Genomic DNA, 21,726 nt, shown 5'->3' with positions numbered 1-21,726 from the left:
GCTGTTTCAGTACAGTAAATTCATAACAACCTAACCATTACGAAACTTCTAATCGATCACATAGGCCTCACGTAGCAACGGTTGTTGTTTAGAAACATCGTGTTGATTCTAGCAGTGGTGTGTTCTACATGGTTGATAAAGTTTTGCCATTTTGAGTTCTTCCGGGAATCAGGAGTCAGCTGACTAGGGCTCGTCACTAGTTACCACAGCCACACAGTCATAAACCCCGCCTATTTCTAAAATATATATTCTTCAAATGTGATTATAAACCTAACCGTAACCACACTGCGAACCATACGCCTAAACCTAACCCAAAATTAAGCCCCCAAAACACATTTCTTTTAAAAAATACAATTTTACGACATAGCCAATATTTACTTTGTGGCTGTGGTAACTATCGGAAAACACTAGAAAAAACTGAACAAGACAACAGTGCAACGTTATGGTAAGTTGTATAATTTCCTCTTTTCAAACGTATTCACTTGCTATCTCTTCATTGCAATAACTGTTGGAGGTTATTCGCCGTTATAGTTACGGTTATAACGTCTTTGTCGTTACCTAGCTAAACATCCATAAGCTGACAGAGCCTGTTCGAGTAAACAACTACAGTGAAAGCTAGCTAGCCTAGTTTAGCTAATAAGCTAGCTATCCTGCTAACAAACTAACTTGACAGATGGGGGGGTTGGCTAGCTACTGCACTTCCTCATTAAACATTACTTAGGAAGCTACCTGACTTGCTAACTTAAAGTTTTGCGAACGTACTAGCTAGTAGCAAGTCCAATGTCACATATATTATATTTACAATTTCGTCAAAGAAATTGTCTGTGGTTTCGTTTCTTGGAAGCCTTGCTAAATGCACAGTTCATGTTTACACCTTGCTTGGATGCATTACCCCAGCTGAACTGCCAAAGATAATCATGCGTAACGTTACACTGGAAATTGACCCCCAGGTACACAAATCACATTACAGTACTTTGCTTGGCCATTCAGAGAACAACCGCTTACTAACAAAAACGTCAAAACCCTATTGGACATGGTTCTACACTGAACAAAAATATAAACGCAAGTTGCAACTTTTACATTTTTTTTCTGAGTTACATTTCATATAAGGAAATCAATCAATTTCAATAAACTAGACGTGTCTGTAGGCAGCCCGGTACCAGCCTGACTAGACGTGTCTGTAGGCAGCCCGGTACCAGCCTGACTAGACGTGTCTGTAGGCAGCCCGGTACCAGCCTGACTAGACGTGTCTGTAGGCAGCCCGGTACCAGCCTGACTAGACGTGTCTGTAGGCAGCCCGGTACCAGCCTGACTAGACGTGTCTGTAGGCAGCCTGGTATCAGCCTGACTAGACGTGTCTGTAGGCAGCCTGACTAGACGTGTCTGTAGGCAGCCCGGTACCGTCCTGACTAGATGTCTAGTCAGGCTGCCTACAGACACGTGTCTGTAGGCAGCCCGGTACCAGCCTGACTAGATGTGTCTGTAGGCAGCCCGGTACCAGCCTGACTAGACGTGTCCGTAGGCAGCCCGGTACCAGCCTGACTAGACGTGTCTGTAGGCAGCCCGGTACCAGCCTGACTAGACGTGTCCGTAGGCAGCCCGGTACCAGCCTGACTAGACGTGTCTGTAGGCAGCCCGGTACCAGCCTGACTAGACGTGTCCGTAGGCAGCCTGGTACCAGTTTAAACATGAATGGAAGTACTTTAGTGAAAAAATAAATAAATATATAAATAAGTGGTTAAATATTTGTTAAACAAATCCTAAAAAGTCCTCATCTTTGTTATTTCTCTCAGATATAGGACAGCCACTTCAAAACATACGTCCATTTGATGATCCCTCACCGACTTTATCACAGTTGCAACTGACAGTATTTTTCAGGTTCCAACCCATTTCTGGCGGCCTTCCTCCTCAAGTTTCCAAAAATCACAAGCGATGCATGTTAAAGTTCAGACCGAACGTCTGGCCTCTTAAAGTCCCCTGGAAGAAGATGCCTCATCAATCGGTGCTAAAGTCCGTTGGCCTCTATGAATGGGGCAGGCAAGGGGTTAATAATAATAATAATAATAATAATAATAATAAAAGCTATTTGATTCAGTTGTTCTGTCTTTCCAGAGCGGTGAGGACTGGAATATGTGAACATTGTACACTGTTGGTGATATATAACCCACCGTTGAAGATGCCTGCGGTGTCCCGCGGGGCGAAGGACTTGTATCTCTCTACTAACCTGGGGGACCTCAACAAGAAAGCTGAAGTCAAGCCTGACAAAATCAACACCAGGAGGTAAGCTGTTGTTCTGGCATGGATGTCATTTAAATGGTCCTGGTACCAGACACTGGCTGGACACAACAGGCCTGTTACCAAGACCATACAGACACTGGTCTTGGTAACAGGCCTGTGTTCAATTCTCCAGCTATGTTCCAGCTATGCTCTATTGTGTGTTCCAGCTATGTCCCGTTGTGTGTTCCAGTTATGTTCTATTGTGTGTTCCAGCTATGTTCTATTGTGTGTTCCAGCTATGTCCCCGTTGTGTGTTCCAGCTATGTCCCGTTGTGTGTTCCAGCTATGTTCTATTGTGTGTGGTAAATGTTCTATTGTGTGTTCCAGCTATGTTCTATTGTGTGTTCCAGCTATGTCCCATTGTGTGTTCCAGCTATGTCCCGTTGTGTGTTCCAGCTATGCTCTATTGTGTGTTCCAGCTATGTCCCATTGTGTGTTCCAGCTATGTCCCGTTGTGTGTTCCAGCTATGCTCTATTGTGTGTTCCAGCTATGCTCTATTGTGTGTTCCAGCTATGTCCCGTTGTGTGTTCCAGCTATGTTCTATTGTGTGTTCCAGCTATGTCCCGTTGTGTGTTCCAGCTATGTCCCGTTGTGTGTTCCAGCTATGTCCCGTTGTGTGTTCCAGCTATGTTCTATTGTGTGTTCCAGCTATGTCCAGAGTGTATGGTAAATGTTCTGTTGTGTTTTCCAGCTATGTCCAGAGTGTATGGTAAATGTTCTGTTGTGAGTTCCAGCTATGTTCTATTGTGTGTTCCAGCTATGTGTATGGTAAATGTTCTGTTGTGAGTTCCAGCTATGTTCTGTTGCGTTTTCCAGCTATGTCCAGAGTGCCTGTAAGATCTTCAAGGCTGCGGAGGAGTGTCGTCTGGATGGAGACGAGGAGAAGGCCTATGTTCTCTACATGAAATACCTGACGGTTTATGATCTCATCAAGAAGAGGCCCGATTTCAAGCAGCAACAGGTACCAACCGTGGTCCGTTAGTTCACACCGTACCACCGACGGTAGCCCTGTCGAAAACAAGTGTTTCTTTATATGGACACGTTCAGGTTATAAACCTTCCCTGTTCTTCCGTTTGGTCCCTAGTGAATACGACCCATGTTTTGCTACTCAGACCACAGAGGGAGGTCAAGCCATACGATATGTTTTAAAGGAGACTGGGAGCTCCCATCTCCCCGTGTATTCAGTGGTTTTTCAGACTGTAGGAATGTAATGGGGGGCGCAGCTTGTAGAGGGGAGAACAGGGGGGGGGGAAGTAGTGGGTGAAGAGGGATTCAACCCCATGCCGACACGGGCTGTGTGCTTGTAGACTACAGAACTAGTGATGAGCCACACTCCCACACGGGACTGTTATGATACTGGCCATATTGAGGGTTCGAACCGTACGAGGACAAGGCTTCCTACCGTGATTTCACGCTCTATTGATTTTCCCGATTTGGTTATAGAATAGTACTGTCTTAGTCAAAGTGGATGCTACTGGTTTCACGTTAACCATCAATACCAAAGGTACTTGATTTTCAGCTGACATTGTGAAAAGTAATTCCGTTTGGCAACGACACAATGTATTGATTTTTGGCTAGCTGTTTTTTCCCGTTGTTGAGACCGCTGTCATCTGAAGCACCTTTCCTCTCTGTTGTCCAAGGAGTTCTTCCTGTCCGTGCTGGGGCCCACCAGCTTTAAAAAAGCCATAGAAGAAGCCGAGAAACTCTCTGAAAGCCTTAAACTCAGGTTGGTGTGTCGTCGTCGTCGTCGTCATTTATTCACAGACATTACGTTCACTTTGCACTGGATGTTAGTAAATCAACTGGTATTCAGTTGACATAGGATTTAGCTGAACTTCAATAACCCTGAATGGTTTGAAGGAGAACATGGACTTTGCCAAAGACGGAGATACGTTGATTTGAAGCTATAGAATCTCAGCCTGATGCTTCTACAGGTTACTGTTTCTGTTTTCCTGTGTGTGTGTGTGTGTGTGTTTAGGTACGAGGAAGTCGAGGTTCGTAAAACGCTCGAGGAGAAAGAGAGACAAGAGGAGAAGAAAAGGAGGGAGGATAAGACGGAGAAAGATGGAGGGAGGGCATCTCCAAAAGCAGGGAAAGAGATCAAGAAGGTAGGTCCCTGAATGATGACGAGGACACCACAGCTCTGACGAAGGCTGTGAGGTCGATACGTAAGCTCTGTCAGCACCACCGCTTTCGGTACCAGTTGTCGACACCGCCCCTGTCGACACCTCCCCTGTCGACACCACCCGTTGTCGACACCACCCGTTGTCGACACCACCCGTTGTCGACACCACCCGTTGTCGACACCACCCGTTGTCGACACCACCCCTGGTCGACACCACCCCTGTCGACACCACCCGTTGTCGACACCACCCGTTGTCGACACCACCCCTGTCGACACCACCCCTGTCGACACCACCCCTGTCACCACCCGTTGTCGACACCACCCGTTGTCGACACCACCCGTTGTCGACACCACCCGTTGTCGACACCACCCCTGTCAGCACCAGTTGTTGTGGTTGAGAGTTGGTCTGATGCCGTGGTCTCAGTTGTAATGTTCTGTGTTCTAGGTAAAAGAGCAGAAGGAGTTGTTGTGGTTGAGAGTTGGTCCTTTAAGATGCCGTGGTCTCAGTTGTAATGTTCTGTGTTCTAGGTAAAAGAGCAGAAGGAGTTGTTGTGGTTGAGAGTTGGTCCTTTAAGATGCTGTGGTCTCAGTTGTAATGTTCTGTGTTCTAGGTAAAAGAGCAGAAGGAGTTGTTGTGGTTGAGAGTTGGTCCTTTAAGATGCTGTGGTCTCAGTTGTAATGTTCTGTGTTCTAGGTAAAAGAGCAGAAGGAGTTGTTGTGGTTGAGAGTTGGTCCTTTAAGATGCCGTGGTCTCAGTTGTAATGTTCTGTGTTCTAGGTAAAAGAGCTGAAGGAGTTGTTGTGGTTGAGAGTTGGTCCTTTAAGATGCTGTGGTCTCAGTTGTAATGTTCTGTGTTCTAGGTAAAAGAGCTGAAGGAGTTGTTGTGGTTGAGAGTTGGTCTGATGCCGTGGTCTCAGTTGTAATGTTCTGTGTTCTAGGTAAAAGAGCAGAAGGAGTTGTTGTGGTTGAGAGTTGGTCCTTTAAGATGCCGTGGTCTCAGTTGTAATGTTCTGTGTTCTAGGTAAAAGAGCAGAAGGAGTTGTTGTGGTTGAGAGTTGGTCCTTTAAGATGCCGGGGTCTCAGTTGTAATGTTCTGTGTTCTAGGTAAAAGAGCAGAAGGAGTTGTTGTGGTTGAGAGTTGGTCCTTTAAGATGCCGTGGTCTCAGTTGTAATGTTCTGTGTTCTAGGTAAAAGAGCTGAAGGAGTTGTTGTGGTTGAGAGTTGGTCCTTTAAGATGCTGTGGTCTCAGTTGTAATGTTCTGTGTTCTAGGTAAAAGAGCAGAATGAGTTGTTGTGGTTGAGAGTTGGTCCTTTAAGATGCCGTGGTCTCAGTTGTAATGTTCTGTGTTCTAGGTAAAAGAGCTGAAGGAGTTGTTGTGGTTGAGAGTTGGTCTGATGCCGTGGTCTCAGTTGTAATGTTCTGTGTTCTAGGTAAAAGAGCAGAAGGAGTTGTTGTGGTTGAGAGTTGGTCCTTTAAGATGCCGTGGTCTCAGTTGTAATGTTCTGTGTTCTAGGTAAAAGAGCTGAAGGAGTTGTTGTGGTTGAGAGTTGGTCCTTTAAGATGCCGTGGTCTCAGTTGTAATGTTCTGTGTTCTAGGTAAAAGAGCAGAAGGAGATGAAAAATGTAACTTCAAAAGGTAAGGATGATGACCAGCAAACTGACTCAAATGCTTTTTAAAAAGTTTCAGAATTTGAGGTAATACGAAGTTATGACATGAATATAAGTTGTTTTACACAACAGGTGGCTGTTTATTGATTTATCCATCTTTTGTTATCCCCTCCGTACCTCCCTCCGTACCTCCCTACCTCCGTACCTACCTCCCTCCCTCCCCCTGTACCTACCTCCCCCCGTACCTACCTCCCCCCGTACCTACCTCCCCCCGTACCTCCCTCCCCCCGTACCTCCCTCCCTCCCTACCTTCCTACCTCCCTCCCTCCGCACCTACCTCCCTCCCTCCGTACCTCCCTCCCCCCCTACCTCCCTCCCTCCGCACCTACCTCCCTCCCTCCGCACCTACCTCCCTCCCTCCGCACCTACCTCCCTCCCTCCGCACCTACCTCCCTCCCTCTGCACCTACCTCCCTCCCTCCGTACCTCCCTCCCTCCGTACCTCTCTCCCTCCATACCTCCCTCCGTACCTCCTTCCCTCCCTCCGTACCTCCCTCCCTCCGTACCTCCCTCCCTCTGTTCCTCCCTCCCTCCGTACCTACCTCCCTCCCTCCCTCCGTACCTACCTCCCTCCCTCCGTTCCTCCCTCCCTCCCTCCGTACCTCCCTCCCTCCCTCCCTCCGTACCTCCCTCCCTCCGTACCTACCTCCCTCCCTCCGTACCTCCCTCCCTCCGTACCTCTCTCCCTCCGTACCTCTCTCCCTCCGTACCTCTCTCCCTCCGTACCTCTCTCCCTCCGTACCTCTCTCCCTCCGTACCTCTCTCCCTCCGTACCTCCTTCCCTCCCTCCCTCCGTACCTACCTCCCTCCCTAGCTGCGGTGTCAGCGGGAGGGATCACAGCAGAGGGGTTGTTCAAGATGATGAGGGACCAGGCCATTACGGTCATTGTGATGGACGCTCGCTGCCTCCGAGACTTCCAGGACTCACAGATCCAGGTCCCCACCCAGACTGTCATCAGTGTCCCAGAGGAGGCTATCAACCCTGGGTACGGAGGGAGCGATGGGTGGAGGGTTGTAATGGTTGATCCAGGTCTCCACTCTGACCATGCCCAAATAAATGTATTAAAAACGACTAATAATCACTACGGGCTACAAGCTGTCTTCTCTGGGGCCACATTCAGCCCGTGGGCCGTGTGTTGTGCACCCCTGCACAGGGTAACAGGTCATCATTCTGTTCCCACAGCATCACAGTGAACCAGATTGAGGCCAATCTACCCGATGCGTCCAGAGAGACGTGGAAGAGGCGGGGGTTCGTAGATTACATCATCCTACTGGACTGGTTCAGCTCTGTTACTGACCTCAAACTGGGAAGCACCTTACAAAGCCTCAAAGATGCTCTCTACAAGGTAACATAACCTAGGAATGTGTGTTCCCTGCAATGCTTCCTCAGTCAGTGTGTTTCATTGAGGTAATGTGTGTTTCATTGAGGTAATGTGTGTTCCCTCAGTCAGTGTGTTTCCATTGAGGTAATGTGTGTTTCCTCAGTCAGTGTGTTTCCATTGAGGTAATGTGTGTTTCCATTGAGGTAATGTGTGTTTCCATTGAGGTAATGTGTGTTTCCATTGAGGTAATGTGTGTTTCCATTGAGGTAATGTGTGTTTCATTGAGGTAATGTGTGTTTCCATTGAGGTAATGTGTGTTTCATTGAGGTAATGTGTGTTTCCATTGAGGTAATGTGTGTTTCCTCAGTCAGTGTGTTTCCATTGAGGTAATGTGTGTTTCATTGAGGTAATGTGTGTTTCCATTGAGGTAATGTGTGTTTCCATTGAGGTAATGTGTGTTTCATTGAGGTAATGTGTGTTTCCATTGAGGTAATGTGTGTTTCATTGAGGTAATGTGTGTTTCCATTGAGGTAATGTGTGTTTCCTCAGTCAGTGTGTTTCCATTGAGGTAATGTGTGCTTCACAGTGGGACAGTACCACTATCCTGCGTAGTGAGCCCATGGTTCTGGAGGGAGGCTATGAGAGCTGGCTCCTCTTCTACCCCATGTACACATCCAACGCCAAAGTCAGACCGCCCCGAACCCACTGCTACAGCACCCTCCCACAGCGTGAGTACCCCTTAACCCTTACCTTAACCCTCACCCTAACCCCCGAACACACAGCTACAGCACCCTCCCACAGCGTGAGTACCCCTTAACCCTTACCTTAACCCTCACCCTAACCCCCGAACACACAGCTACAGCACCCTCCCACAGCGTGAGTACCCCTTAACCCTTACCTTAACCCTCACCCTAACCCCAGAACACACAGCTACAGCACCCTGTATGAAAGACACCTGTCCACACACTCAATCAAACAGACTCCAACCTCTCCACAATGGCCAAGACCAGACAGCTGTGTAAGGACACCAGGGATAAAATTGTAGACCTGCACAAGGCTGGGATGGGCTACAGGACAATAGGCAAGCAGCTTGGTGAGAAGGCAACAACTGTTGGCGCAATTATTAGAAAATGGAAGAAGTTCAAGATGACGGTCAATCACCCTCGGTCTGGGGCTCCATGCAAGATCTCACCTCGTGGGGCATCAATGATCATGAGGAAGGTGAGGGATCAGCCCAGAACTACACGACAGGACCTGGTCAATGACCTGAAGAGAGCTGGGACCACAGTCTCAAAGAAAACCATTAGTAACACACTACGCCGTCATGGATTAAAATCCTGCAGCGCACGCAAGGTCCCCCTGCTCAAGCCAGCGCATGTCCAGGCCAGTCTGAAGTTTGCAAATTACCATCTGGATGATCCAGAGTAGGAATGGGAGAAGGTCATGTGGTCTGATGAGACAAAAATAGAGCTTTTTGGTCTAAACTCCACTCGCCGTGTTTGGAGGAAGAAGAAGGATGAGTACAACCCCAAGAACACCATCCTAACCATGAAGCATGGAGGTGGAAACATCATTCTTTGGGGATGCTTTTCTGCAAAGGGGACAGCACGACTGCACCGTATTGAGGGGAGGATGGATGGGGCCATGTATCGTGAGATCTTGACCAACAACCTACTTCCCTCAGTAAGAGCATTGAGGATGGGTCTTCCAGCATGTCAACGACCCGAAACACACAGCCAGGGCAACTAAGGAGTGGCTCCATAAGAAGCATCTCAAGGTCCTGGAGTGGTCTAGCCAGTCTCCAGACCTGAACCCAATTGAAAATCTTTGGAGGGAGCTGAAAGTCCGTATTGCCCAGTGACAGCCTCGAAATCTGGATCTGGAGAAGGTCTGTATGGAGGAGTGGGCCAAAATCCCTGCTGCAGTGTGTGCAAACTTGTTCTCCCCACTGTATGTATGTATGTGTGTGTGTATATATATATATATGTATATACACATACATACATACATACATACATACATACATACATACATACATACATACATACATACATACATACATACATACATATGTTAGTCAGCCACCAATTGTGCAAGTTCTCCCACTTAAAAAGATGAGAGAGGCCGGTCATTTTCATCATAGGTACACTTCAACTATGACAGACAAAATGAGAAAAGAAAATCCTGAAATCACATTGTAGGATTTTTAATGAATTTATTTGCAAATTATGGTGGGAAATAAGTATTTGGTCACCTACAAACAAGCAAGATTTCTGGCTCTCACAGACCTGTAACTTCTTCTTTAAGAGGCTCCTCTGTCCTCCACTCGTTACCTGTATTAATGGCACCTGTTTGAACTTGTTATCAGTATAAAAGACACCTGTCTTTTATAGTGTACCTATGATGAAAATTACAGGCCTCTCATCTTTTTAAGTGGGAGAACTTGCACAATTGGTGGCTGACTAAATACTTTTTTGCCCCACTGTACATACATACACACATACAGTTGAAGTTGGAAGTTTACATACACTTAGGTTGTAGTCATTAAAACTTTTCAACCACTCCGCAAATTTCTTGTTAACAAACTATAGTTTTGGCAAGTCGGTTAGGACATCTGCTTTGTGCAGGACTCAAGTAATTTTTCCAACAATAGTTTACAAACAGATTATTTCACTTATATTTCACTGTATCACAATTCCAGTGGGTCAGAAGTTTACATACACTATGTTGACTGTGCCTTTAAAATTATATCATGGCTTTAGAAGCTTCTGATAGGCTAATTGACATAATTTGAGTCAATTGGAGGTGTACCTGTGGATCTATTTCAAGGCCTCCCTTCTAATTCAGTGCCTCTTTGCTTGACATCATGTGAAAATCAAAAGAAATCAGCCAAGACCCCAGACTTTGTTGTAGATTGTAGACCTCCACAAGTCTGGTCCAACGCCTGAAGGTACCATGTTCATCTGTACAAAAAATTGTATGCAAGTATAAACACCATGGGACCACGCAACTGTCATACTGCTCAGGAAGGAGACACGTTCTGTCACCTAGAGATGAACGTACTTTGGTGCAAAAAGTGCAAATCAATTCCAGAACAACAGCAAAGGACCTTGTGAAGATGCTGGAGGAAACAGGTACAAAAGTATCTATGTCCACAGTAAAAAGAGTCCTATATCGACAACTTGAAAGGCCTCTCAGCAAGGAAGAAGCCACTGCTTCAAAACCGCCATAAAAAAAGCCAGACTACAGTTTGCAACTGCACATGGGGGGGGCAAAGATTGTACTTTTTGGAGAAATGTCCTCTGGTCTGATGAAACAAAAATAGAACTGTTTGGCCATAATGAACATCGTTATGTTTGGAGGGAAAAGGGAAGCACGGGGGTGGCAGCATCATGTTGTGTGGGTGCTTTGAGGGAGGAGGGACTGGTGCACTTCACGAAATAGATGGCATCACGAGGAAGAAAAATTATGTGGATATATTGAAGCAACATCTCAAGACATCAGTCAGGAATTTAAAGCTTGGTCGCGAATGGGTCTTCCAAATGGACAATGACCCCAAGCATACTTCCAAATTATTGGCAAAATGGCTTAAGGACAACAAATTCAAGGTGTTGGAGTGGCCATCAATCCTATTGAAAATATGTGGGCAGAACTGAAAAATGCGTGTGCGAGCAAGGAGGCCTTCAAAACTGACTCAGTTACACCAGCTCTGTCAGGGGGAATGGGCCAAAATTCACCCAACTTATTGTGGGAAGCTTGTGGAAGGCTACCCGAAACATTTGACCCAAGTTAAACAATTTAAAGGCAATGCTACCAAATACTAATTGAGTGTATGTAAATGTCTGACCCACTGGGAATGTGATGAAAGAAATAAAATCAGAAAGAAATAATTCTCTACTATTATTCTGACATTTTACATTCTTAAAATAAAGTGGTGATCCTAACTAACCTAAGACAGGGAATTTTTACTAGGATTAAATATCAGGAATTGAGTTTAAATGTATTTGGCTAAGGTGTATGTAAACTTATATTTCTTATTCTTTGCCTTTACTTTAGATTTGTGTGTATAAGGTAGTTGTGGAATTGTTAGATATTGCTGCACTGTCAGAACTAGGAGCACAAGCATTTCACTACACTCTCATTAACATATGTGTATATGACCAATAACATCTGCTAACCATGTGTATGTGACCAATAACATCTCTTAACCATGTGTATGTGACCAATAACATCTGCTAACCATGTGTATGTGACCAATAACATCTGCTAACCATGTGTATGTGACCAATAACATCTGCTAACCATGTGTATGTGACCAATAACATCTGTTAACCATGTGTATGTGACCAATAACATCTGTTAACCATGTGTATGTGACCAATAACATCTGCTAACCAATAACATCTACTAACCATGTGTATGTGACCAATAACATCTGTTAACCATGTGTATGTGACCAATAACATCTGCTAACCATGTGTATGTGACCAATAACATGTGATTTGGTTTAGACCTCTGTTGGATTCAGTTAGAGAGCCAAACCATGACTTCAGTAGGAGTTATTGTAGCATTACTTGTTCATGTTTTCTGTCGAGCAGTGAACTTCAGCTACCCGTCACTGGAGGAGCCCAAACCTCCAACCCCTCCTCCCCCCGAGCCGGACCCTGAACCCCAGGCTCCCCCTGCCTCCCTGGGTAGCGTACAGGTGAACGGTGGCCCCCTGGAGGATCTGACCCCCTCCCACCCTCAGACCCCCTCCACATGGATGGAGGCTGACGCCACAGACTCACCCCACACAGGGTTCACTCACCCTGGAGTAGACCACAGCAAGAAGGACCCTGGAGCTGGTCCAGGGACCCCCAGCCAGCCTGGAGGGACAGCCAAGCACATCCCACAGGTAACTGCACGAGCTCATGCATTTGTTTGTGTTTATCATTCATTCAATAAATATTTAGCTTTTAAATATATTATTTACCCAAATCACAAGATGACATTGGTTTCATTATTTATTTATTTTACCTTTATTTAACTAGGCAAGTCAGTTAAGAACAAATTCTTATTTTCAATGACGGTCTAGGAACAGTGGGTTTAACTGCCTGGGGCAAAACGACAGATTTGTGCCTTGTCAACTCGGGGATTTGAACTTGCAACCTTTCGGTTACTAAGTCCAACGCTCTAACCACTAGGCCACCCTGCCGCCCCATTACCCTGTAAGCAGTCTACGGACAAGGTTATGACAGCAGTCTACGGACAAGGTTATGACAGCAGTCTACGGACAAGGTTATGACAGCAGTCTACGGACAAGGTTATGACAGCAGTCTACGGACAAGGTTATGACAGCAGTCTACGATTTTGGTTTCAAGTCATGGTGTCCTTTATTTGAATTGTTTCACACATCATGTCCAAGTCCTCTATAAGTAACTTTGATGAGCTACACAATCCATTTGAGATACTTTAGGTTGACTTGGACCTGGCGTGTGGGAAAATGGTCATGTATTAGGTACCATGGCTTGCATTGGATTTGTGACACAAGTCCTAAAACCAAAATTGCTTTTTGAAAACAGTGCCAGGGAAAACTAAACAAAATCATGGATCGTTCTCATACATTGAGACGGCGTACAGGGTAAAGGAAACCAATTCTCATTTGGGTCAACGATCCCTTCAAATATATTTCAAGAGGACGTCACAATGAGATATTGATAGCTTTTTCCTAGTTGTCAATAGTCCAGAAAGACTGTGTTAATGTCACCACCTAACCTGCCCAGGAACTGCGGTTGAAAATTAGCCGGCTGGCTAAAAACCGTCACTTTTACAGAAACGTTGATTAAATGTGCTCTGTCCCTGTAAAAAAAATAAACTCAAAACTTTAATTTCTGCTTTTTATTGATCTTCAAATGTCTAATTAAAAGTTTAATCCTCCCTGTTTGTTACCCCCCCTCCTGCCGTTCCTCGCTCCCCCAGATCGACCGTACCAAGAAGCCATCAGTCAGAGTCTCAGACGGGTCTAAAACCCCCCTGGATGCCCTCCCCAGGGACCTGCCCCCCTCCTCCCAGAATGGCCCGTCTGTACCCCAACCCAACCGCTCGGTCAAACCGGCCTTTGACCCGGCGGTGCCGCTGACGGACGAGGAACGAGGTCAGATCCACACAGAGACGGCTGCTCTGATGGAGAAGGCCCGGAGAGAGCAGGAACAACGCAAACAGGAACGCCGCACCGAGGAGGAGTGGAGAGAGAGGGAACGCCGGGAGAAGGAAAATGAGGAGATGGAGAGGAGGAAAGAGGAAGAGAACGGGACTCAGGAGAGGAAGAGATTGGAGAGACACAAGGCAGAGGAGGAGAAGGAGAACGGGGTTAGGGAAGAGCGAGAGAAGAGGGAGGATACGCCGACCAACGGTGATTCTCTGGACTCGCCGGCTCCCAACCGTATCGTCACGGAGATTAAGGTCAGTGTCTCTGTCTATCTGTGGCTGCATTCACTCATGTCATTTAAAGCTTTGGTTTGGTGCACGCATGGGAGGAGGGAGTTTCCACCATCTTCCTCACACCAGTCCTTTTAAAACTGTGTCCTCCGATGGGACAAGGACAGACCCTCCCCTAACCCAGACGACGCTGGGCCAGTTGTTCTCCCGGTCGAGGCCGGCTGCGACTGAGCCTGGATTTGAACCCAGAATCTCGAGTGGCACAGCTAGCCACTGCGCCACTCCGGAGGCCAGTGTCTGTCAATGTTATACCCTGTTATACCCTGACTACAATGCTCGCATCTCAAAATAAATGTAGAAATCTATGTTATTAAATTATTGCGCCCACATTGCTCGCGCACGTCAACGAGCGTCTCCGTTGCCAAGGGCTAAAATAGAAGTTAGTTCTATTTGTGACGCAGATCATGCTGCAAGTCCTGCCTCTCCCGTCTCCTCATTGGTTTATAGAAGCAGGTACCCACGTGCCATCTCATTGGTTATACCCACATGGGTGGTTGAAAGACGAACTGTCTTGCCGGTTGTTGTGGTAATACTATGAAAGTTTAGATGCCAATTACCTTATAAGTTCAAAGATGAAAAAGCCTGGAAGGAGGAGAGATGACTAGAAACAATTCGGTTGACCGTTTTATGTGTGGATGAATTGTCGGAGTAGAGGACCTTGTGCATTTCAGGTAAAATAACAACTCAATGTTTATATCCCAGGACAAATTAACTAGCAACAGCAAGCTAGCTAAATTGGACAAATTAGCGAGCAAGTGCAAGCTTGCTAGCTAAATAGGACAAATTAGCTAACTAGCTAAATAGGACAAATTAGCTAACTAGCTAAATAGGACAAATTAGCTAACTAGCTAAATTGCCATAAATGTTTAATACTTTTCGACCTGTCCCCAAATTAATGTAATTGGTTCAGAGTTTGTTTTGATATTTTAACCTGCGTGTCGTGGTCGCGTTTTGGTGTGGGGGGACAAAATAAATGTATGCACGATGACGCACGCGCGCAGCCGGTTTGGGTTCCGTGTTAGTGTGTCACCTTTATTTATACAGGTACGTCAATTAAGAACAGATTCTTATTTACAATGATGACCTGTCAAACACATCAATACACAACAATGACTCTGTACACATCTATATTCACATCAATTACACGACACACCCTCTGGCTTCTGCTACCCAAATATTGTAACCCAACTAAACTCAGCAAAAAAAATAAACGTCCTCTCACTGTCAACTGCGTTTTATTTTCAGCAAACTTAACCTGTGTAAATATTTGTATGAACATAACAAGATTCAACAACTGAGACAAAAACTGAAATGGAAAAATGTGTCCCTGAACAAAGGGGGGGGACAAAATCAAAAGTAACAGTCTCTGGAGTGGTGTGGCCACCAGCTGCATTAAGTACTGCAGTGCATCTCCTCCTCATGGACTGCACCAGATTTGCCAGTTCTTGCTGTGAGATGTTACCCCACTCTTCCACCAAGGGACGTGAAACTTCCCAGACATTTATGGGGGGAATGGCCCTAGCCCTCACCCTCCGATCCAACAGGTCCCAGACGTGCTCAATAAATGAGGGAGGATGATGTCTTCCCTGTAACGCACAGCGTTGAGATTGCCTGCGATGACGACATGCTCAGTCCGATGATGCTGTGACACACCACCCCAGACCATGACAGACCCTCCACCTCCAAATCGATCCCCGCTCCAGAGTACATCAATCCCACTCCAGAGCACAGGCCTCGGTGTAACGCTCATTCCTTCAACAATAAATGTGAATCCGCTCACCCCTTGGTGAGACAAAATCACAACTAGTCAGTGAAGAGCACTTTTTGCCAGTCCTGTCTGGTCCAGCGACGGTGGGTTTGTGCCCACATAGGTGACATTGTTGCCGGTGATGTCTGGTGAGGACCTGCCTTACAACAGGCCTACAAGCCCTCAGTCCAACCTCTCTCAGCCTATTGCGGACAGTCTGAGCACTGTTGGAGGGATTGTGCATTCTTGGTGTAACTCGGGCAGTTGTTGTTGCCATCCTGTACCTGTCCCGCAGGTGTGATGTTCGGATGTACCGATCCTGTGTAGGTGTTGTTACACGTGGTCTGCCACTGCGAGGAGGATCAGCTTTCCGTCCTGTCTCCCTGTAGCGCTGTCTTATGCGTCTCACAGTACAGACATTGCAATTTATTGCCCTGGCCACATCTGCAGTCCTCATGCCTCCTTGCAGCATGCCTAAGGCACGTTCACGCAGATGAGCAGGGACCCTGGGCATCTTTCTTTTGGTGTTTTTCAGAGTCAGTAGAAAGGCCACTTTAGTGTCCTAAGTTTTCATAACTGTGACCTTAATTGCCTACCGTCTGTAAGCTGTTAGTGTCTTAACGACCATTCCACAGGTGCATGTTCATTAATTGTTTATGGTTCATTGAACAAGAAATACATTGTAGATATTGGTAGCATCCTGGAGTCGCCTTGTCACTGTTGACGTTGAGACTGTTTTTTGCGGGTACTGTTTAATGAAGCTGCCAGTTGAGGACTTGTGAGGCGTCGGTTTCTCAAACTAGACACTCTAATGTTCTCTTGCTCTGTTGTGCACCGGGGCCTCCCACTCCTCTTTCTATTCTGGTTAGAGCCAGTTTCCGCTGTTCTGTGAAGGGAGTAGTACACAGCGTTGTACAAGATCTTCAGTTTCTTGGCAATTTCTCGCATGGAATAGCCTTTGTTTCTCAGAACAAGAAAAGACTGATGAGTTTCAGAAGAAAGTGCTTTGTTTCTGGCCATTTTGAGCCTGTAATGGAACTCAGCTAGTCTAAAGAAGGCCATTTTTATTGCTTCTTTTATCAGCACCACAGTTTTCAGCTGTGCTAATATAATTGCAAAGGGGTTTTCTAATGATCAATTAGCCTTTTAAAATGATAAACTTGGATTAACTAACACAACGTGCCATTGGAGCACAGTAGTGCTGATAATGGGCCTCTGTACACCTATGTACGTAGATATTCCATTAAAAAAATCAGCCGTTTCCAGCTACAATAGTCATTTACAACATTAACAATGTCTTCACTGTATTTCTGATCAATTTTAAGTTATTTTATTATTTCAAAAATGACATTTCTAAGTGACTCCACAAACTTTTGAAAAGTTGAAGTGGGAAGTTTACATACACTTAGGTTGGAGTCATTAAAACTCCAAATGTCTTGTTAATAACAAACTATAGTTTTGGCAAGTTGGTTAGGACATGTACTTTGTGCATGACACAAGTCATTTTTCCAACTCCACCAACTTTAAGGACTTTTGGAGATCATTCCACATGAGCGGTGCCAAAAGACTAAATGCAGATTGACCTAACTCGGTGGAGATTGATCTCCAGGGTTAGCTATCCCCGAGTCCAGGTCTGGTAACTTGTACGTCTGAAGGTTACCGATGAGGTAAATTATGGCGGCCATTTATGCTAGAGGGCTTTCTAACCAAAAGGAGCGCAATGGCATCAAACTACGAGACTTCAAGGAGGGCCAGCCTACTTTCTCCGTCTGCCTGTGGCGGTGAGTCTCTGTTTCTGTGATGCTGAAAGAGACACTAAGCATCTAACCGTTTCTCCCAGTCTCTACTGTACCTTTCCAGCCCAACACCAGTAAGCCAACCCATCTCTTAATATAAACCCCATCCATCCATCTCACCCGTCTGATAGTATCCACAATTTGATACTATCCATTAGCCACCAGTTAGTAAGTAGTCTGTCCTCTATGACCAGCGGAAATCTGATAAGCCCATCCCATGTGTAACCCATATCCTACTACAGTGGTTCTCAAATCTCCCCTCGGGGACGCCCAGCCGGTCCAAACCTCTCCTCGGGGACGCCCAGCCGGTCCAAACCTCTCCTCGGGGACCCCCAGCCGGTCCAAACCTCTCCTAGGGGACCCCCAGCCGGTCCAAACCTCTCCTCGGGGACGCCCAGCCGGTCCAAACCTCTCCTCGGGGACGCCCAGCCGGTCCAAACCTCTCCTCGGGGACCCCCAGCCGGTCCATGTATTTGATCTATTCCAGAACTGGCACACCTGATTCAACTTGTCAACGAATCATCAAGCCCTTGACTAGGTGAATCAGTCATCAGGCTCTTGACTAGGTGAATCAATCATCAGTCCCTTGACTAGGTGAATCAATCATCAGGCCCTTGACTAGGCGAATCAATCATCAGGCCCTTGACCTGGCGAATCAATCATCAGGCCCTTGACCTGGCGAATCAATCATCAGGCCCTTGACCTGGCGAATCAATCATCAGGCCCTTGACCTGGTGAATCAATCATCAGGCCCTTGACCTGGTGAATCAATCATCAGGCCCTTGACCTGGTGAATCAATCATCAGGCCCTTGACCTGGTGAATCAATCATCAGGCCCTTGACCTGGTGAATCAATCATCAGGCCCTTGACCTGGTGAATCAATCATCAGGCCCTTGACCTGGTGAATCAATCATCAGGCCCTTGACCTGGTGAATCAATCATCAGGCCCTTGACCTGGTGAATCAATCATCAGGCCCTTGACCTGGTGAATCAATCATCAGGCCCTTGACCTGGTGAATCAATCATCAGGCCCTTGACCTGGTGAATCAATCATCAGGCCCTTGACCTGGTGAATCAATCATCAGGCCCTTGACCTGGTGAATCAATCATCAGGCCCTTGACCTGGTGAATCAATCATCAGGCCCTTGACCTGGTGAATCAATCATCAGGCCCTTGACCTGGTGAATCAATCATCAGGCCCTTGACCTGGTGAATCAATCATCAGGCCCTTGACCTGGTGAATCAATCATCAGGCCCTTGACCTGGTGAATCAATCATCAGGCCCTTGACCTGGTGAATCAATCATCAGGCCCTTGACCTGGTGAATCAATCATCAGGCCCTTGACCTGGTGAATCAATCATCAGGCCCTTGACTAGGTGAATCAATCATCAGGCCCTTGACTAGGTGAATCAATCATCAGGCCCTTGATTAGGTGAATCAATTATCAGGCCCTTGACCTGGCGAATCAGGTGATATAGTTTAGGGTTACATTTGTGAAACACCTTGGGGGGTTCCTGAGGAGAGATTTGGAGAACCACTGTCCGAATATACAGCCCATCAATCTCACTGATACCCATAAAGCTAATCTGTACAGTGAAATGATGTGAGCTGCGTTGTGCTGTGTCCCTCCCAAAAACCAGGCTCCCTCCCCCCTGAAGCTTAGTGGTGATGTAAAGAGGAGTCGTCAGCCTGGGAGGTTACAGCATAGAACAGTTGAGGACTATGTCATACCCAAGGTATATAATCACCACTCTGAACCACCACCTCGTTATGGCATGTTGTTGTTTTAGAAAAAGCTTCAGTATTTATTTATGAGCTTGTTTCTGCATCCAGGGTGCATGGTCTCGACCGCTGTTGTAAATGGCGGGACGCATATGGCGCTATGGGGACGTTTGATCCCCAAGTTTGTGATTTTTATTTTATTTTCTTTATTTGTTCTACCATCGCCTGCCGGGAACGTTCTAGTGAAGCAACAGGAGAACCCTGCATTTAAATACTACCGATAGCTGTCCCCCTTTTGACTGGGCATTTAAATACTACCGATAGCTATCCCCCTTTGACTGGGCATTTAAATACTACCGATAGCTATCCCCCTTTGTCCCTGCATTTAAATACTACAGATAGCTGTCCCCCTTTGACTGGGCATTTAAATACTACCGATAGCTATCCCCCTTTTGACTGGGCATTTAAATACTACCGATAGCTATCCCCCTTTGTCCCTGCATTTAAATGCTACTGATAGCTGTCCCCCTTTGTCCCTGCATTTAAATACTACAGATAGCTATCCCCCTTTTGACTGGGCATTTAAATACTACTGATAGCTGTCCCCCTTTTGACTGGGCATTTAAATACTACTGATAGCTGTCCCCCTTTTGACTGGGCATTTAAATACTACCGATAGCTGTCCCCCTTTTGACTGGGCATTTAAATACTACAGATAGCTATCCCCCTTTTGACTGGGCATTTAAATACTACTGATAGCTGTACCCCCTTTTGACTGGGCATTTAAATACTACCGATAGCTGTCCCCCTTTGACTGGGCATTTAAATACTACCGATAGCTGTCCCCCTTTGACTGGGCATTTAAATACTACTGATAGCTGTCCCCCTTTTGACTGGGCATTTAAATACTACAGATAGCTGTCCCCCTTTTGACTGGGCATTTAAATACTACTGATAGCTATCCCCCTTTTGACTGGGCATTTAAATACTACTGATAGTTGTCCCCCTTTTGACTGGGCATTTAAATACTACAGATAGCTGTCCCCCTTTTGACTGGGCATTTAAATACTACCGATAGCTATCCCCCTTTTGACTGGGCATTTAAATACTACTGATAGCTGTACCCCTTTTGACTGGGCATTTAAATACTACAGATAGCTATCCCCCTTTTGACTGGGCATTTAAATACTACTGATAGCTGTACCCCTTTTGACTGGGCATTTAAATACTACAGATAGCTATCCCCCTTTTGACTGGGCATTTAAATACTACTGATAGCTGTACCCCTTTTGACTGGGCATTTAAATACTACAGATAGCTATCCCCCTTTTGACTGGGCATTTAAATACTACTGATAGCTGTACCCCTTTTGACTGGGCATTTAAATACTACTGATAGCTGTCCCCCTTTGACTGGGCATTTAAATACTACCGATAGCTGTCCCCCTTTTGACTGGGCATTTAAATACTACCGATAGCTGTCCCCCTTTGTCCCTGCATTTAAATACTACAGATAGCTATACCCCTTTGTCCCTGCATTTAAATACTACCGATAGCTGTCCCCCTTTTGACTGGGCATTTAAATACTACCGATAGCTATCCCCCTTTTGACTGGGCATTTAAATACTACCGATAGCTATCCCCCTTTGTCCCTGCATTTAAATACTACCGATAGCTATCCCCCTTTTGACTGGGCATTTAAATACTACAGATAGCTGTCCCCCTTTGACTGGGCATTTAAATACTACCGATAGCTGTCCCCCTTTTGACTGGGCATTTAAATACTACCGATAGCTGTCCCCCTTTGTCCCTGCATTTAAATACTACAGATAGCTATACCCCTTTGTCCCTGCATTTAAATACTACTGATAGCTGTACCCCCTTTTGACTGGGCATTTAAATACTACAGATAGCTATACCCCTTTGTCCCTGCATTTAAATACTACTGATAGCTGTACCCCCTTTTGACTGGGCATTTAAATACTACAGATAGCTGTCCCCCTTTTGACTGGGCATTTAAATACTACTGATAGCTGTACCCCTTTTGACTGGGCAGATTTCTCCTTACATTGGCTGCGCTCTATACACTGTGTGTAACGTGTGTGTAACGTGTGTGTAACGTGTGTGTAACGTGTGTGTAACGTGTGTGTAACGTGTGTGTTGTCCCACAGCGGGAGCTCCTAACCAGAGCCAGAAGTGAAGAGATGGGGAGGAGTGTACCAGGCCTGCCTGTTGGCTGGATGAAGGTAAAAACAAACACTAAACTGACATATCAAACTATTTCACTTTTTAGTTTCTTGATGTTTAAGAGTAGCCAGCAAGGGGGGAAAGCATTGAAGTGTACATATTCTATCAGTGTAATGGTTCACTACATCTCATGCAAATACGATGGAGAATGTTTTCACACACAACCATTAGTTGTGAGAAAAATAAAATGGAGAACGAAAGAAACTCTCCCCTCTCCTCTCTCTCCTCTCTACACCAGTTCTTGGATACGGTAACCGGTACCTACCGTTACTACCATTCCCCAACCAACCGGGTGCACCGCTATCCCCCTGAGGTCAGCGTGCCCCAGACGCCCCCCTCC

The 21,726-nt window shown here is 46.1% G+C and overlaps 1 protein-coding gene across 2 annotated transcripts in view; it reads left to right on the top strand.

Annotated features, from left to right (window-relative positions):
• Positions 1-245: 245 nt before the first annotated feature.
• Positions 246-21,726, top strand: part of usp8 (ubiquitin specific peptidase 8) — a 34,684-nt gene continuing 13,203 nt past the window's right edge. The window contains exons 1-14 of one of the 2 annotated variants that reach the window (XM_036964484.1): positions 246-445; positions 2,113-2,280; positions 3,095-3,239; positions 3,919-4,004; positions 4,257-4,386; positions 6,001-6,040; positions 6,886-7,057; positions 7,255-7,417; positions 7,980-8,121; positions 11,992-12,290; positions 13,355-13,837; positions 19,059-19,154; positions 21,311-21,385; positions 21,625-21,726. The exon at positions 21,625-21,726 is cut by the window's right edge and continues 197 nt beyond it. In XM_036964484.1, coding sequence (XP_036820379.1) covers positions 2,177-2,280; positions 3,095-3,239; positions 3,919-4,004; positions 4,257-4,386; positions 6,001-6,040; positions 6,886-7,057; positions 7,255-7,417; positions 7,980-8,121; positions 11,992-12,290; positions 13,355-13,837; positions 19,059-19,154; positions 21,311-21,385; positions 21,625-21,726 — 2,037 coding nt within the window. In that variant the 5' untranslated portion in view covers positions 246-445; positions 2,113-2,176. The remainder of the gene's footprint in view (positions 446-2,112; positions 2,281-3,094; positions 3,240-3,918; positions 4,005-4,256; positions 4,387-6,000; positions 6,041-6,885; positions 7,058-7,254; positions 7,418-7,979; positions 8,122-11,991; positions 12,291-13,354; positions 13,838-19,058; positions 19,155-21,310; positions 21,386-21,624) is intronic. The other variant, XM_036964485.1, reaches the window with a different exon arrangement.

The sequence above is a fragment of the Oncorhynchus mykiss genome, chromosome 26 (genome assembly GCF_013265735.2).
Source record: "Oncorhynchus mykiss isolate Arlee chromosome 26, USDA_OmykA_1.1, whole genome shotgun sequence".
NCBI classification, from domain to species: Eukaryota; Metazoa; Chordata; class Actinopteri; order Salmoniformes; family Salmonidae; genus Oncorhynchus; species Oncorhynchus mykiss.
This window is presented reverse-complemented; position numbering and strand designations above follow the sequence as displayed.